Here is an 18,257-nt window from a genome sequence, read left to right on the forward strand (position 1 = left end):
CAAATATATGTGGATACTGTTCACTGATTTTGTCTTTCAATCTTTCAGATAATAAAAGACATGAAAAGGAAAAACCAGAAAAAGGAACAATCACCAAAATCTACATCGCAAGTGCTTCACAAGCCAAAAGATGTTGGAAATCAGTGGATTATGGATTATCTGCACTTCCAGGTTTGAGCACAGCTTGATGAAACCTCTAACGTGGCTTTAAATAGTTCATCCCTCTGAGGCTACGTCACCTCGCTCAGCAGGCTGCTAGCATGGCGCGCTGTCAGGTATCCAGGCGTCTGGTCGACGTCCACCAAGGCTTTGCCCTTCATCTGCTCCTCATAGTCCTTCCGATATTCCTTCTGTAAGAGACACACAGCACAGTGAGAGAACAATGACACACAGATAGATGTGATCAGCATTAATATTTGTAGCTTTTTAAGGCGCAGGTGCACGATAACCCTCATACTTGTACAACCAATAATTGTAAACCCCCACAAAAGTATGATCGCTTCATCGTGCCGGAGCTTCACTGGTGTTTCCTTCAGAGGCTGATTTGGAGTCTAACTGGTCAAACTGTGGGGCACAGATCCACAGCAGGTGGCACACACTGATCTCAGTTTCTCTAAAATACAACAGATTTGTTTTCATGTTGTTAACGATTGACAGAAAAAGAAGTGACAGCACTCTGCAGCATCGTTCATGATGCGAGCAGAGCGTTAATAACCTGCGGCTGTGCTGTGAACACTCTCTCTGTAGGACACTCATACACTTTAAACTCTGTTTTAAACAATATGATAGCTTTCCTTGATTTAAGCTCCTTCTGGAGTCGTATTATTATATGACTTATGATTTATTTTAGGTTTAGATTTTCTCAGCTGTGAAATCAGTGTTCAAAGTTCTACAATAGGCAGTAAAGATATATGCTCGTTGTGTTCTGTGCAAATAAAAAAACTTTAATTTCTCCAAACTCATTCACTCCAGTCTGCAGGCCAAAATATTGTTTGGATTATTTGCTACATGTCACGTAAAAAGTTTAAAAGTTAGAACCAAAGACGCACAAGACACCAAACCTGAAGTCTTCATCTGCTGGATCCAAAACTCAGAGTGAAACTTCTGATTGGAGTGTAAAGCTAAAGAAACACATAAAGTCTGTTTCTGTCAGAGCTGCAGAGACGTTTCACCTCGCTTTGCATCTTCTGTGCTTCCTTGGACACCTTGTAGGTCTGAGTGTCTCCAAACTCCATCAGGGAGCGACCTTTGTTCTTCTCATACTCCTCTCTGTACTTGACCTGAAAACAACAAAGCACACAAACCCATCAGACGCACTTACACAATGTAAAGTTTATAAATGATCAGACAATGAAAGCCTTTGTGTGTGTGTGTGTACCTGGCTGTGCAGCACTGCGTTCTCCTTGTGGTGGAGCTGTTCAGCCGTGTCCAGAGCTGTGTGGTAATGAGCCTTCGTCTGCTCGTACTTCTTCTTATACTCTACCTGATCACATATACACAAACAGACACTATTATACAAGATTACTATTTATATAAGCACAGGCTTATTCAACAAGCAGAAGGCTGGCTGAATAAGCCTGAGTCCAGTCCAACAATGTCCTCACTCAACAAACTAAAATAAAATAAATAAAGACACATGAGCACAATGCAGGACTTTTATTGTAATTGTGTGTCGGTAGCAGATGTTAAACTCTTTATTAACTCCTGCAACATCTGCATGGGCTTTGCAGAGACTTTTATTTTGAAGGCTACATCGTAGCACTTTAACCTCCTAGGACCTGGCGTCCACATATGTGGACATCCCATTTTGGGTTATTTAGACCAAAATACTCAATTTTGCTCTACAAGGGCCTGATATCCACTTACGAGGACGTTATACTGCTACTGTTCTATTGAAATTTTAAACGAATATCCTCATATGTGGCTCTGATTTTTCTTAGAGACAAAAATCAGGTAAAAAGAAAATCTGGTGATTCTTTGTTTTTACATTCATTGGTTCCCAATCAGCCCAAATATCAAAGAGAAATGAAAAATGCTGCTGTGGAAGAGTTCGGGTCTTAGGAGGTTAATAAAAATAATAATCTTTGTTATTATTCTATGAAACATAGCTAGTTTTTCTCTGACAGTCTAACATACTGAATTATTGTCTAACAGCATGTGGCTTACATTGCTCTGAAGCTTGGTGGCGTGCAGGGCGTGCTCCAGCTGCAGGAGGTTCGGGAGGTCGGAAGAACCGTCTGGTTTCTGGTTCTGGTTGGTTTTATATTTCACCTGGAAGACAGGAAAAATGCATATCAGCACTCAAGGTTTTCCAGGGATTTTAAAATGATTTCAGGGCACATGTGATTTCTTTAAGGAATGGCAAGGTTTGCCAGCACAAAACAAAGAGATTTATTTGTTCCCGTTCACTCTGGTTTTACTCACTTATCTGTGCAGCTTTAAGTGATGCTCTGCCAGAGGTGGCAGAAGTACAGACATTCTGTACTTAAGAAGTACAGATACTTGTGTTAAAAACACTCTAGTAAAAGTTGAAGTACAGATGCAACGTCTCTACTCAAGTACAACTGACAAAGTGCTCTGAAATGTCAAATACAAATCTCAAAGAAAGTAAGAAGTAGCTCTTTTGAGGGTATTTCTACCAGCTACTTTTTTCACAAAGCTAACTGAACCTCGCGCTATAGAAATGTTTAAGTCTAAGGTCTGGCTAAACATGGACGAGGTTCTTTCTGGAGAAGCAGATTAATCATTCGGAGGTCCACCATCACAGTGAGCACGACGTGAAAGGCCAGGCCTCATTTACAGCTGGTTAGCTGTAGCTCAACTATCAAAATAAGAGTAAGGGGGCTGTTATTAGTCATAAATCTGCAGAAGGTGGGATAAAGAACATTCCCAAAGATGTTTTATTGTGTAAAGGTCTCAATCCACACCTCGTTTTTTTTTCTTTGAGGAGCCAGACCTTCTTGTAATAGAATAGAATAGAATAGAATAGAATGCCTTTATTGTCACTATACAGTTGTACAATGAGATACAGAGCATCTCCTACTCAGTGTAAACATGCTGGGGGGGGGGGGGTACAGTTCTGCAGCGCTATGTACATATGGACAGTATTAACATAGGGAAAAACATATATATATATAAAATGTACAATATACAAGCCATAAGTAATATGTAATAAATAGTGTTATGTATATACAGTTGAGTTGTTGCACATAGAATTGCACAGTGGTGGTCCATAGAGGAAGTGGGAAGTGGGGGGCTGTGTTATCTGTGCATGTGTGAGTTCAGGGTGGTTATGGCTTTGGGGAAGAAACTGTTTTTGAGTCTGTGGGTTTTTGTGTTGATGCACCTGTAGCGCTTCCCTGAGGGAAGCAGGCTGAACATGTTGAAGCCAGGGTGGGAGCTGTCCTTGATAATGTTTGCTGCTCTGGTGAGGCAGCGGGAGGAATAAATGTCCATCAGGGAGGGGAGAGGGCAGCCGATGATCTTTTGTGCTGTCTTGACTACACTCTGAAGCCTCACTCTATCTGCTTTGGTGCAGCTGCCGTACCATACCGTGATGCAGTAGGTTAGCAGGCTCTCAATGGACGAACGGTAGAAGGTCAGCAGCAGGTTGGAGTTCAGCTTGTACTTCCTGAGGACTCTCAGGAAGTGCAGTTGCTGTTGGGCCTTCTTGATGACCGCTGAGATGTTTCCTGTCCAGGAGATGTCAGCAGAGATGAGGACACCAAGGAACCGGAAAGTGTGGACCCTCTCCACACACTCCCCGTTGATGTAGAGGGGGGCCAAGTCAGTGCTGTGCCTCCTGAAGTCAACAACGAGCTCTTTGGTTTTCTTAGTGTTCAGTGCCAGGTTGTTTTCTGAACACCATGCTGCCAGCTTCAGGACTTCCTCTCTGTAGTCTGCCTCGTCTCCCTTTGAGATGAGTCCGACTACCGTGGTGTCATCAGCAAACTTGATGATGAGAGTGTTGTTGTGGGTCAAACTGCAGTCGTGGGTGTAGAGAGAATACAAGAGGGGGCTCAGCACACAGCCCTGTGGGGAGCCGGTGCTCAGTGTGCGAGTGGAGGAGAGATGAGGGCCGAGTCTTACAGTCTGGGGCCGGTTTGTGAGGAAATCCTTTATCCAGGCACATGTGAGAGGAGGGAGGCCAAGAGTGACCAGTTTGGTGATGAGGATGTCCGGGATGATTGTATTAAAGGCTGAGCTGTAGTCCACAAAGAGCATTCGGACGTAGCTTTGCCGCTGCTCTAGGTGACTCAGCACAGCGTGGAGGGCTGTGGCGATGGCGTCTTCTGTGGATCTGTTTGCACGGTATGCAAACTGGTGGGGGTCGAATTCTGGGGGGAGGTAATCCTTGATGTGCTGAAGGACTAGTCTCTCAAAGCATTTCATGATTACCGGTGTGAGGGCCACAGGGCGGTAACCATTCAGGCTGGAGATGGGAGACTTCTTCGGCACTGGGATGATTGTGGCTGATTTTAGACAGGATGGGATGGCTGCCTGATCCAGTGAGAGGTTGAAGAGTCTGGTGAAGATGAGCTCTCCAAACGTTCAAAACAGGTTTTTTTCACTCATTTTCAGTCTTTGTATCTGACCATTTTCAGATATTTTTTTTTTAAACACTGACCTTTGAAACTCCACATTATTGAAGTAGCGAGGGAACAAAATTCAGAAATATCCAAAGAAGACAGAAAGGTGCCTCAGGCTGTGCTGAACAAGGTGGCCGAGGTGGTTTGTTAGGTGAGTACAAACTCTGGTTACACCTTATATACCATGTTTCCATGTTTGCATATGTTTAACCCTCTCAAGGCAGGCGTTGCCGATTTGCAACAGTTAAAAACTAACAACCTGATTACCCCACATACATATTTTATGAGTTCTTTTTCCTCAGAAGTACCACTGCAGGACTTGGTTGTGCATTAGCAACAAAAAGTTTAATTTGAGCCTGAGAGGGTTAAAAAAAATCACTGTGCCATTTTGCTCGAGAACTACTGGGGTCTTTGGTATCCAAAACGGATCCAGCATCACAGTGATTCAGTGTGACGTGTGGTGATTATGTTTCCTGGTTAAAGGTTAAAGATGAGCAGACATTTTACAGACATTAATGTCCATCAGGGTCAGTCATTGTAAAGCTCTCTTCTTTCTCTGCCAAGTAAAGATGTTCTGGCTTCAGTTCATCATCATGCTGTTCAAACAGCAAACTCAATCACAGGGTCAGAACATCACACGAGCCACATTTTCTACCGTCTGCAGAAACAGCAAAGTGTGAGAAGTATTAAAAAAACAGAAATTTCCCTTTGAGTTCCACATATAACCCTTTACTTTGATGTTTTCTTCAGTTGTGTTGCCAAAATCGGTTCCAGTTTCAGCCCCCTTTTCAACAAGCTCTTCTACTAAAAACCTGCATTCAGAGATCCGCCTATGTATCATGATGCTGAGCGTCTCAAAGAGAGGCTTTTCTAAAAATGCAGCACTGTGTGAACGTGCAGCATTCCTGAACACCGGGCAGCGTTCAACACAACAAGCTGTTATGTAACGTGTTGAAGTGGGGAGGCTCTTTTCTGCAGCTGTGTGGGCAGTGAGTGGACTAAAACGGCTGCCTCTGTGTGTGTGTGTCTATTTGTGCTTGTACGGTGCTTCTTTTCACTGTTCAGCTCTTATTTTCTCTTTTTGTTTGTTTGGAGTGAAATTTATGGTGACTTTGTAAAGACATCTGAACTCCAGGGGGCTGCCCGAGGTTCAGATGTAGGTTTAGGTTTCATGTTAGAGCTGGGCTCATATTTGGCTTAGATTTGTTTAATATTTAATAGTGATGATGGTGTTCAGAGCGAGAGAAAGAGGAATGCTTATATCAATAAATGTCCTCACAACTGCAGATAGACCAGCATGTGTGTGTGTAACCTCTTCAACTTCTCCAGCTTTCATCCCACAATCCCTCTCCATTTGCCTTAGAAAGGTTGCCATGGTTACGCCCACACAACAGACTGAATTTTTCATGAGTGTGTGTGTGAAAGAGAACGACACACACACAGCTTTTTCCCTCTTCGACTTGATTATCTCAGTGACTAAAAGAAAAAAAAATGTCTCCAGGTGATCTACGGGAAAAAATCGGATTATTCTGTAAAATATAAAAAACGAATGAGTCATCCATCCATCCATCCATCTTCATCCGCTTTATCCGAGGCCGGGTAGCGGAGGCAGCAGCCTAAGCAAAGAGGCCCAGACCTCCCTCTCCCCAGCCACCTCCTCCAGCTTATGCGGGGGAACACCAAGGCGTTCCCAGGCCAGCCGAGAGATATAATCTCTCCAGCGTGTCCTGGGTCTGCCCCGGGGCCTCCTCCCGGTGGGACATGCCCGGAACACCTCACCCAGGAGGCATCCTTGTCAGATGCCCGAACCACCTCAACTGGCTCCTTTCGATGTGGAGCAGCAGCGGCTCTACTCTGAGCCCCTCCCGGATGGCTGAACTTCTCACCCTATCTCTAAGGGAGAGGCCAGCCACCCTTCGGAGGAAGCTCATTTCTGCTGCTTGTATCCGCGATCTCGTTCTTTCGGTCACTATCCACAGCTCGTGGCCATAGGTGAGGGTAGGGACGTAGATCGACCGGTAAATTGAGAGCTTCGCTTTTACACTCAGCTCCCTCTTCACCACAACGGACCGGTGCAGCGTCTGCATTACTGCAGCTGCAGCCCCAATCCGTCTGTCGATCTCCGGCTCCCTTCGCCCATCACTCGCGAACAAGACCCCGAGATACTTGAACTCCTCCACTTGGGGCAGGAACTCGTCCCCGACCCGGAGTGGGCACTCCACCCTTCTCCGGCTGAGAACCATGGCCTCAGATTTGGAGGTGCTGATCCTCATTCCCGCTGCTTCACACTCGGCTGCGAACCGTTCCAGTGCGAGCTGGAGGCCCCCACCCGATGAAGCCAACAGAACCACATCATCCGCAAAAAGCAGAGATGAGATTCTGAGGCCACCAAAGTGACGAATGAGTCACAAATACTCAAATACTCAGTAACTAAAAAAGTAACTAAAATGATTACATTAAAGCATAATGCTTTAATGTAATCCATAAAACTATCTAGTTGTTTTTTTATTCCCTTTTTCAAACAGAGTGGGACGACTTCAGACTGAAGGAGAAACCACACTGTTGCTTCACCAGCCGAACAACCACATCTGAACAACACCCAACTTTAATATAACGAAGCCCACAGAAGTCAAAGAGTAAAATATTGTTCCCACTCTGTACTGCTTTCCCATTAGGCATAAAATAAAAACAAGGAATTGTAAAGAAAACTATGGACACACTAAACTATACAGCACACACATGCAGGCATTTTAACAGCTTTCCTTTGTGGTGCACTTTCATACTCACCCAGTTAGACTATGCTGACCTACATTCAGAAAAAAAGCTGATGAAAGATCATCACATGCTTTATTTGAACTTCAACCTGTGTGTGACTGATCATGTGACCACGGTTCACTCACCTGACTGGCCAGAGCAGCAGCAGCCTGCGTTTGTTTGAAGGAAACACACTCCAGCGGGTTGTATTGAGGTTTCTGCCCCTTTAACTGTCTGTCAAAGCTCTCCTTATACTTCACCTGCAAACAGAGACATCAGCTGTTAAATGTAAGTGTATCTTTTCCAAGTCTTTTAACCACACATTATAGTGCTCACTTGCAAAGCGGCTACTAGTGCATGCTGGGAAGGCTATGTGTTACCTGGCTGGCCAGTTTTGAGACCTCTTTGGCGTGCTGGATGTCGGTTCTGGCCAGAAGAGACTCGTCACTGTAGACGGGCTGCTTAGTGTTACTCTTATAGGTCACCTGTAGATGTCACAAACACACAAGAAAGACTAAATAAAACAAATACAAAAAGATTAAAACAGCTGTGAAAAGACATTTTAGTGAAACGTAGTTATTTTACTTTCAGTTTTTAGGTAATTTGATAAATCTGTGAACTTTACAAGCATCAGGAGGCGCCGGAGCAGATATTTATTGAAACTGAGACGTCTGAGTGGGAGTAAAGAGATTTAACTGTAATATTTTGCCCTTGGTAAACATCATCCACATAATATATATTAACAGCATCTAATACTAACAAAACCAGGTATTCAGTAAAAAATAAGTAAACCCAACTGAAAACAATCAGAGACAAAGCCCCCCAATACAAAGTAAAAACTGCTGCAGTGTATTAGGGCCACACAATGAATGAATGAATGAATGAATAAATAAATAAATAAATAAATAAATAAATAAATAATATATTATTGATCATTTGAGAATAAAGTCAAAATTATATTTTGTTAAAAACATTGAAATGTTGACATTATCGTACAACGTCTGCTGTATTCTCCACAAACCCTCGTTAGTGAACCTGGTGCATCGTTGTTTGTGTACATTTGTTAGCACTGAATCAGCTCTTAGTGGTTCCTGTTTGTAAAGTACAAAGAACGCTAAGTGGATGTTATTACAGCCGAAAACATACTTTCTACTTTTAAGTCTTTATCTAAATTGGATCCCTGAAACTAAGTCCAAACCCTCAAAGAGACCCCTGAAGGTCTGTCCCAAAGAGAGGACCAGGTCAAAATGTCCCCACTTTCCAAAACAAGTCCACACAAAGACAGAAATACAAACACACACACAGACACGTCACACTTTCCCATAAAGCTACAAAACACTCTCACATAATGACAGTTCAGCGTTAAGAGCAGAACATTTTCTATAATTAATCAGCATTTCCACTCAGAGAGAAGCAGCTGAACAGGAACGTTGTCATGGAAATGAGTGTTGGATGGAACGTGGTTACATGTTCTCACACACACACACACACACACACACACACACACACACACACACGCTTACATCGCTGGCCAGTTTAGCTGCGTTGGTGGCGTTCACGATGTCAGGTCTGTCTGGGATGGTGTTGTAGTGATGAAGCTCCTCTTTACCTTTCCTGTAGCTGACCTGAGACCAGCAGAGGAGGTTAAGGAGAAAAGGAGGAGTTACTCTAATAAAACCAACATAAACAAAAGTGCAGTGAAGTTCAAAATTAAAAACATAAATAAAACGCAGGTGTTAAACACACTGGTCATAAAAACAGAAAAAAAACAGCTGAATTCACTGAAAACTGCTGTCGGGAAACAGAAGGTCTACATTATGAGTAAAGCCACTTAGCTAGCTGATGATCACATGCACAGCTCCACTGTGTTCACTTTAATCACAAAAATCCTATAATTAAGTCCTTTCCCAGTCGCTCCTGTGTTCCCTTGTGTGTCTCAGATCTCAGTGGGGCTTTTTCCACTTGCACTCTTACTTTGATGACAACTATCTTTGTTTGTCTCTGGTAGCTTTGATTCTTTTTCCTCCACCTTTTATTCCAGTTTATTATTAGCTCTGACATAATCGTGGACTATAAATGGAAACAGAAAGCTTCTGGTACCACAAATCATGTCTCTTGCCAACATATTTATTCATGCAATCTATTTTACACATTAAACAGGTGAATATAATAATATTTTACAGTATTAACCGTTAAAGGACACTGTTGTAGAAAGACTGAAATAACAGCTAATGGTCTAATATCATAGACTGTGCATGGACTGCATTCTTTCTAATGGCCAGCAGGTGGTGCCTCCTCTGGTTGCAAAAATACTTCCAGTATCTAGAAGTTTGTTAGAAGTTTGTTGTTTCCTTGATGTACCTTACAGAACGTTTTCCTGATGACTTCTTGGGATTTCATACACTTGCTCTGGAAAAGCACAAATATTTGCCTCTAAAACTGACGGCAGCATCGTTTTAGAATTCAGAATAAAAAGATTTCATTCCGTTTTCTCCAAGCGTTGTCCTTCCTTGCTTTAATAAGCTGATTGTCGGTGGTGTTTGGAGAATCTCAGCTGAGGTTTTTTGCGATGCAGCGTGAAGCCGAGTAAATTTTTGATCGACTTGTGCAAACGCTGACTCGCCTCTTTTCCCATCACCTGCTGTGAATTTGTCTTGTTGTATTTGTATGTAATGATGCTGCACCATTGCTCAATAAAACACAATGTCCATTTTTAATTACAGTTCTCCTCGGATTTGATAGAAAGATGAACCAGGTTACACATTCACTGGTTAACAACTCATTAATCAAACGTTGTGCTCTCAGTCGTCAGATCCAGTTTCAACACACAAATATGGTGATGGTGAAGCCACGAGTAAAATCAGTCAGCTCAGAGCTTCAGTATCAGACTTTCCTAACCAATCACAGACAGCGCAATGTTATGCAGCAGAGTACAGTAAAACATGTGAACAGTGGCTTGGCAGATGCACTGCAAAATAACAGTTATTTGTTGTGTTTCACTGTAATTTAATAGAGAAACTGTTAAGTTCTGCTGATGAGCTGCTGTCGGCACAGTTATACGAACAAACGTTACATAACAGCTGTTGTATCACTGATTCAGACAGACAGGTAAATATTTACTTCACTCTGCTTCTTGTTGACCTCCATGGCGTGCTCCACCTCAGGAAGCGTCTTCATGTTGGTGTAGCTGGACTTCCCCTTCTCCCGATTATATTTCTCCTTGTAGAGCTTCTACAGAGAGACAGAAGAGAGAGGAGAGTCAAAAAGGACTGAGGAAGAAAAAAATGATTAAATAAGTGAAGAAAAGGAGATGCGGAGGATTTGAAAAGAGAGACGCAGAAAAACAGAAGCCTGATAAATTTAGGGAGGAAAACATCAGATGACTAATTCATCCTGGTGCTGGATTGCGTCTGAAAACGCACTCGTTCATTTGTCTAAAAATAAGACGAGCCGACTTCCAACTGTGAAAATGAGGAATTCACAGCGTGATGCACAAATGAATACAAAAACTGACTGAAGTTAAAAGGCCTGCAGAATAAACCATCTGCCTTCTGTTTGGATTTTGCTTTAATCGTGTTTCAAAAACCAACTGACTGCTAATGTGTCATTTCTTTATAAAGAAATAAGAGTCCTACATTTAAAAAAATGCTTAAGGTCTATGAATCTGTGAAGAAAATAATAATTACTGTAAAATTAATAATTACTGCAGACTGTCAAACATTAGATATATTGCATATAAACATAAAACAGCTGCATATCTGTAAACTTGTAATATAATATCAGGAGTACAAGGACAAACTAATGAGTGATGTATGAGTTTTAACTAGTATGGATAAAACTGTTATTTAATGGCTTGTAAGGTCTCCTTGAGTGTCTTTACTGGTGCCTGAAAATAAAATGTAATGTTGTTGTTGTTAAATGAGGTGAATTTTTTTAGCTTCTTCTTTTCATTTTATTTTTATTGCGGCACATGTGGCGCAGCGTGATTTGACTTGAATCAGAGCTGGTGACACAGACAGACTGAAGAAACTGCTCTGTTATTGGCCGCAAACTGGACCCTTTGAGTAGGAAGGTTAATAAACTGGTTTTATAGGAAAGAGCTGATACTGGAACCAGCATACTGGACGGTATTGTCCTGGTTTGTTCCTTCAGGGTTTTACAGACACTGGGATTGTCTGGGCTGCTGATGGGAAGGCGGTCTACGTTTCGCGCTCCAGTTAGCGTTGCATTGCTCGGTCAGCAGACATGAAACCAGAGGAGGATCAGGCCCGCGTCCCAGATTACCCAAAGCTTTGATTTTCTGCCCTCGGGCCTGATTGACACCAAACAATTCCCCTCATGTGTAACATCTGTACAATAAACAGAGAAATTCGTGTTCTGCACCAGCACTTCAGACAGTTTGAGCAGAATCAGGTCACATGTAGCACATAGCTGAAAACTGTCCAGTTCACACACGCTGACATACTGGGAAAAGACAAACAAACAGACTGGGCAGAGCGTCCAGGAGGTGGAACACATGACGCCCACTCTGTAGTAGTAAATGCACCGGACCGTCACCTGCTCCACTCACACTGACACCACGCCAACGATGTGTCACGCCTGTAAAAAACATCACTCATGGTTACCAGAAATGAAAAACACCACAGAGTGGATTAAACTCTTCTAGACAATCAAAAATTCACTTTTGAGCTAAAGTGAACATATTTTCCTCCCCTGACTATTTCCATACGGCTATTTCAAGTGCAAGATGCAGCAACAGTTTGCATACGATATGATCAACAATTTAAAGTCTTTGCTCAGCTTAATGTAGAAAATAGCAAAAGCAGGTCTCTGTACAATCATGAGCAATTACAAGTTTCCTGCTACCCTGCTGGTGGAGCTGTCTGTGAGCATGTGCAAATCAGTTGGAGCAGACAGGCTCTAAACACACAGGAGAGCAGGCTGTGTCATGCATTTTGTGCCAAATGTCTTTAGACAGCTACATCATAGCTCTCACTAAGACCATGATTGTGCATCACATCAGTCACATCCTGAAGAGAATTTGAGTTTTGTACAGCTTTCAGTGATTGCTGAAGACCTTTCTCTGCTGCAGCTTATTCATATCTTCCACTGAAATAAAACCTACTTTTTAATTGTTGATGCTCTTTGAGTCTTTAACTCCACCTACACTGGTGACGGGGGCAGGAGTCTAAGCACAGATGCCCTGTTGTCCTGGGAGGTGTTCCCAAGCTTACAGAGACACAACTTTTCCAGTGTCCGGAATCTGCCCTGAGGCCTCCACCCACCAGGACAAACCTGACACACCTCAGCTGGGACATGGACGGGCCTTTAACCACTCAGCTGCCTCCTTCTGTTTTTAATCCTGACTATCTTTTTATACTTCCTCGAGCATCTTATCCGTCTTATCCTAACACCTTCATCTCTCATCCAAAGCACTCTTCTAGGAACTGTTGAAAGGTGTGAAACACAGTCATCCTTTCTCTCTCCAGATTCACCATCACATGCTCATAAACATCAGCAGCGTCCAGCTCGTGGACAGTTTGTAAAATCTCTGTCACAGGTGTCAGTTTCCAGCAGTGAGTCTGTGAGAAGTGTGTGTCTGTCCCAGTTTATCAGCTTCAATCTGCCACTACTGTGTGTGTGTGTGTGTGTGTGTGTGTGTGTGTGTGTGTGTGTGTGTGTGTGTGTGTGTGTGTGAGTGTGTGTGTGGTGGACAGTAGGTCAGTGTCTGTGTCCTCAGGCTCTGGAGCACCACACAGCTGCTCCCTGTTTTCACGCTTCTACAGACAAAATGATACCAACTCACAAAACACTTCCCATGAGCGTGTCTGTGTGTGTGTGTGTCTGTGTGTGTATTTGTGTGTGTGTGTAACACAGGACCGCGGGATGTTGCTGTTTAAATGCCTCCCATCTGCTCTTTAGTTAGAAATGTGAACTCCGAGTGGATTATAATTCCAGAGGTGTGACATCTGTCTAAACATGTTCACGTTTCATCACTTTGCTGCTTAAAAACATGCAGAGAAGTTCAATATTTTCTGTTGTTGCTCTTTCAAAAGCTCAGCTTTTATGTCTCAAGTTTGCTCCGTTTGCTCGTTAAACTGAGCGCAAATATCGATTTGGTGTCTCTGACTTGATGCTGTGAAGGCGGCTTCACTCACATCGCTCTGTGTTTTGCTCAGCTCTTTGGCAAACACGGTCTCGATGGTTTGGGGCATCTGGGCATAGAGACTACAGCCGGCTTCTTTCTTGCTCTCCTCCCTGTAAGCTTTCTGCAACACAAACACGTGAGCCACATCAAAAGACGCCGACCACATCAGGACGTCTTTTGAAAAAGCAGTGCAGCATTTTGCTTTGCTGTCTCACCAACATTTATTTTAAAGTTCTGCATAATTAGAGATTTTCATAATGAAATATTTATTATTATGAGTCTGATGCATTATAAATCTGCTCAAAAAATATGATCACAACAGTTGTGTGTGCTGAGGTCTAACAGAATGTAATGATGCCTGCCTGACTTACAGTTAAGCTGATTTTAATGATTTTCATCTCTAAACTGGAAACACTGCACCGAGCTACAGACTGATTAAAAAACAACATAAAATGCAGCAGCACATGTGTACAGGTAAACAAATGGAAATGCCCTGTTGGTTTGCTGAACAGCAGTCGTTCCCAAATGGTGTCCCGCGATCCCATGAGGCACAAATAAAGCAAATCCTGCCTGAAAACTCAATGATCAACCATAAAACTTTAAATAGATTTTTTCTGTTACTACACAAACATCCTATTTATAAGAAACAACACTGTTATCATAGCAAAAAACCTTCATGCCAATGATATTGTAATGCACAGAAAATCTGAAAAGCAGGTAAATCTCACTGTTAACTTGTTGTTCTGCATTTGTAATAAGAATCTGAAAGGTAGAGACAGTCTTCAACTAGAGCTGCACAAACATTCACAAAACGATTAAATGTGTGTTATAAATACAACATCAGCACTTCTGTATCAAGACACCGGTACTTCAAAAGTAGTGTGTCGTGATATTTGGCCCTGCCTTGTTCAAAAACAGCAAACGGGAACAATCCTGTCTGTAAAGCGAACCTGCTGCTGACTCACAACATGCTCATGAAGGTTCAGAGAGCAGTGACTGCATGTTTAAATGTACCTCACTGTGCAGCTGGCTCTGCTCCTTGGCATGCTGAGTTTCTTTGGTCTCGGGCAGCAGAGAGTACAGACACTTCACCATCTCCTTCTTACCCGCCTCTTTGTATTTATTCTGGGTGATGAAAACAAGACAGGAGATTAATAACTGCTCAGTGACACTGAACACACGCCTGCACCTCACACTGCATCTGATTCCGTCTGTGTTTGAATAGATTTGGAGCTTGCACTGACATCTTTATAACAGAAGTATGCAGCATGCAGGCCTGGAGCACGGGGAGCACAGAATATACAGCTGTTTGCAGATGACACTCAATTCTAAAACTGAAAAAGCTGACAGAAAGAAAATCAGCCTAAATCCAAATTAAAGACCTCCATATTTATGATTTTTAGGCTATTGGAACCTCTGTGATAACATTTACAGTAAGTTCATGAAGCCAGACATTAGTAAAAAGTTACCAGCAAAAACAGCAAACACAGAAAGCTTTTATATTCCCGACATTCACAGAGTTGTATTTGATTTATTTTTATACATGCTTCATTTTCAATGTGCAATCAAACTGTGAACACACACAGTTCCCACCTCGCTGTGTGTCTCAGCCATCTCTTTAACAAACTGAGTCTCCAGAGTTTCAGGCAGCAGCGAGTACAAAGTGTTGGGCAGATCCTCTTTGTCCTTCTTGTATTTTGACTAGAAGAGCCAGACGCACAGAGGAAAAAACACATTGAGAGATATATTTGCTATATTTCTGAGAGAAGTAGTAAATTTACATACCATGAACAGAAAAGTACTTGACATAAACATAGCTGTTAGTTTCTAAACACTCCACAGTTTTGGAGCATATTTTGTCAAATTTGACCTAAATAGGTGTAAATCAGTAAATCTGTGTAAATCACCTCGCTCTGAAGTTCTGAGATGTGCTTAACAAACTCCATCTCTTTGGTCTCCGGCATCTGATGGAAAACACTGCTGCTGATCTCCTGTCTGCCTTTCTGCTTGTATTTATTCTGCAGCACACAAACATGCAGAGTGAGATGATGGAAAAGTGTCCAGAGAAAAATGAGAACAGTAAATTACGATGTTGTAACAACATCAACACGATGAATCACTGGGATTTTTTTTTTAGCAATTTTATGACACAGAACAAGCTGCAGCGAAACTATTGGACCAACATGTTTTTACACGTTGCGGACGTCCGCCCACCTCACTCTGAAGCTCCGTCACTGCTTTAGCAAACTTGATCTCCTCTGTCTCAGGCAGCAGTGAGTACAGGTTGGTGCTCAGCTCCTTCTTACCGTCCTTGTATTTCACCTGGAGAGCAGAGACATACTCGGTTAATCATACACCGTAACAGAAAAACAAATCTACATAAAAAAGTCAGAATTTGTTCAGAAGAACGATCAAAGTCAAGCTCAATAAAAAAATAATCGATGCAGAAAAAATGGTAGACACAGACAGAAACTACTCAAACTCAGCCGAACAAAAACGAAATCAAAAATGGACCCCGAACTTGCTAAAAAACAAACAAACAAACAAACAAACAAACAAACAAACAAACAAACAAACAAACAAACAGCCCCCAATTTAAACCCGATACCAAAACTTCAAACACTAAATCATCAATTAAAAGTGAAATTAATTAAATACAATTGCAAACAGATAAATACTGTATTAAATGTTTTAAACAATATTATTCTACATTTAATTCATTATTTAATATTTAATTAATTAATTCTGATTTGAAATAATAATTGACACATTTATTTGCATTGATGTGTTTATTTAATTGCACTCGTGGAGGTTTGAGGTTTTATTTTAGTGTTTGGTTTTCGTGTGTGTGTGTGTGTGTGTGTGTGTGTGTGTGTGTGTGTGTGTGTGTGTGGAGGGGGTTCAACTTAACCCTTGTGGCCTCCTGATATTTTGCACCCTTTTGACACCCATGTGTACAAAAAAGTACACAAACAAAATCTGCCATAAAATGCTCACACAACAACAACATTATTTTTTAATTTTATTTCTTTTTTTCAGAAATCATTTCTCCAACTTGAGGCCTTTTCAAAACGTTTAAACATGAAATTATTTTCAGGATTTTATCCTTTAAATGTCAGTTTAAACGTCTGAACAACTGCAAAAAAAACCACAATAATTATTTTCACATAAGAAACAGAATGGTGACGGGAACAAAACTGATCTGACTGCATTAATGTTTTTGGTGTACAGTGATGCCAAATTTGTGCGTGTACATGAACGTGTACAAAAATGTACGTATTGATTTTCTTACTTCAGTCTTTTCCTCCTTTTTTCTGTGGAAATGTTTGTTGCCTCCTGTGGATTTTATTCCAGTCTTTTTGTTTTTCAAACTAAGTTTTCTGTTGTTTTCTTTCTTTAATAACTCTGTTTTCCTGCTGTTGTAACGAACTTTCCTCACGTGTCATTGATTGTTTTAACCTGCGTCTCTTTGTGTAAGCAGTAAACAGTCTGATTCTTATATAGTGCTTTTCTACACTTCCCCGAGTACTCAAAGTGCACATTCATCCATTCACACAAGCACTTTCTTCTTTGCTTTTCAGTGCTTACTAACTACATTCACACACATTCACACTCCGATGGATGCATCGAGAGCAACTTGGGGTTAATATCTTGCCCGAGGATGTTTGACATGCAGACTACAGGGAGCCAAGGATCAAACGACGACCTTCTGATCAGTAGATGACCTCGTCTACCTCCTGAGCTACAGCCACCCCTCAAAGAAGGGTGTCGGCAGCCGTGCACCAGACTATCTACAGTACAAAGGTTTCCTTCTTGTCGAGGCGTCGTTATGTGCAGCCCTGTTTGTTGCTATTATTCGCTCCATGTTTCTTCGTGTTTACTTCTTGGATATCTGTGTTACTTCACCTTCTGGACTTTGATAATTTTGGAACTTTTTTCTATAAACTGAAATAAAAGCTTGACTTCTGTTACTTCCATCTGCTTTGGTGTCTGTATTTGGCTCCTCACTCCAGTCCTCTCAAAACAGATGGATTATCATTTGGCAGAAACTGCAGTTTTTAAACATATAAAAACATCAAGCCCTGGGTGCCTGGAAAGGTGGATAAAATTCACAGATAAATGAGATTAACAGCACTGATATTGCTATGGAAAATATGTACTTTATAATACGTGTCAGCCTGTTGTATTCATATGTATGTCAGGTATTTATCATGTGCCATGTGAGGGAGATTGCTATGATTTAATGATGCTTGCACAAAGTCAATAAATCTCTTGAATTTTCCCTCATTAACTGATTTGACTGACAGTCTCATCTCGTACCTGACTTTGTAGCTCAGTAGCCTCTTTAGCATGCTGAGTCTCCAGTGTTTCGGGCAGCTGATGGTACAGACAGCTGGTCGCCTCCTTTTTGCTCGCCTCCTTGTACTTGGCCTAAAGAAAACATCAGTCATATTTGCTTGCAGGTTCAAAACGACATGACCGAACATTAAAAAGCCACATTGTTGCCATCAGTCTCATTGCCAGCTCACAGACCGTAAACAGGGACACTTTTTGGACTGTGATTTACTTTTGAACCAGCGTCTGCAGGTGTAAAGATAATAACTACTGAGTCACTGATTCTTAGAAAGCTACATCCTCTGTGTTTATTGTGCAGGTAATAATAAAACACTTGGATGGATTTATGACTAAATCACTTTTAGTTTAACAGTCAAGAACAGACACAACAACTATTATCCTGTTAACTAAAAATGAAATGCTCTCGTTTT

General features: G+C 41.7%; 1 protein-coding gene across 4 annotated transcripts in view; it reads right to left on the reverse strand.

The window, feature by feature from the left end:
• Window positions 1-18,257, reverse strand: part of LOC146380773 (uncharacterized) — a 67,007-nt gene that overhangs the window by 10,199 nt on the left and 38,551 nt on the right. For 3 of the 4 annotated variants that reach the window (XM_084939975.1, XM_084939973.1, XM_084939974.1), the window contains 14 exons: window positions 17,812-17,922; window positions 15,706-15,813; window positions 15,399-15,509; window positions 15,085-15,192; window positions 14,506-14,616; window positions 13,502-13,612; window positions 10,464-10,574; window positions 8,867-8,968; window positions 7,724-7,828; window positions 7,490-7,603; window positions 2,167-2,271; window positions 1,379-1,483; window positions 1,173-1,280; window positions 240-350 (listed from right to left, as the gene is read on the reverse strand). In XM_084939975.1, the coding sequence (XP_084796101.1) occupies window positions 240-350; window positions 1,173-1,280; window positions 1,379-1,483; window positions 2,167-2,271; window positions 7,490-7,603; window positions 7,724-7,828; window positions 8,867-8,968; window positions 10,464-10,574; window positions 13,502-13,612; window positions 14,506-14,616; window positions 15,085-15,192; window positions 15,399-15,509; window positions 15,706-15,813; window positions 17,812-17,922 (1,521 nt within the window). The remainder of the gene's footprint in view (window positions 1-239; window positions 351-1,172; window positions 1,281-1,378; window positions 1,484-2,166; window positions 2,272-7,489; window positions 7,604-7,723; window positions 7,829-8,866; window positions 8,969-10,463; window positions 10,575-13,501; window positions 13,613-14,505; window positions 14,617-15,084; window positions 15,193-15,398; window positions 15,510-15,705; window positions 15,814-17,811; window positions 17,923-18,257) is intronic. The other variant, XM_084939972.1, reaches the window with a different exon arrangement.

This window comes from Perissodus microlepis, chromosome 9 (assembly GCF_051167445.1).
Source record: "Perissodus microlepis isolate ML-2025 ecotype Zambia chromosome 9, ASM5116744v1, whole genome shotgun sequence".
In the NCBI taxonomy this organism is placed as follows: domain Eukaryota; kingdom Metazoa; phylum Chordata; class Actinopteri; order Cichliformes; family Cichlidae; genus Perissodus; species Perissodus microlepis.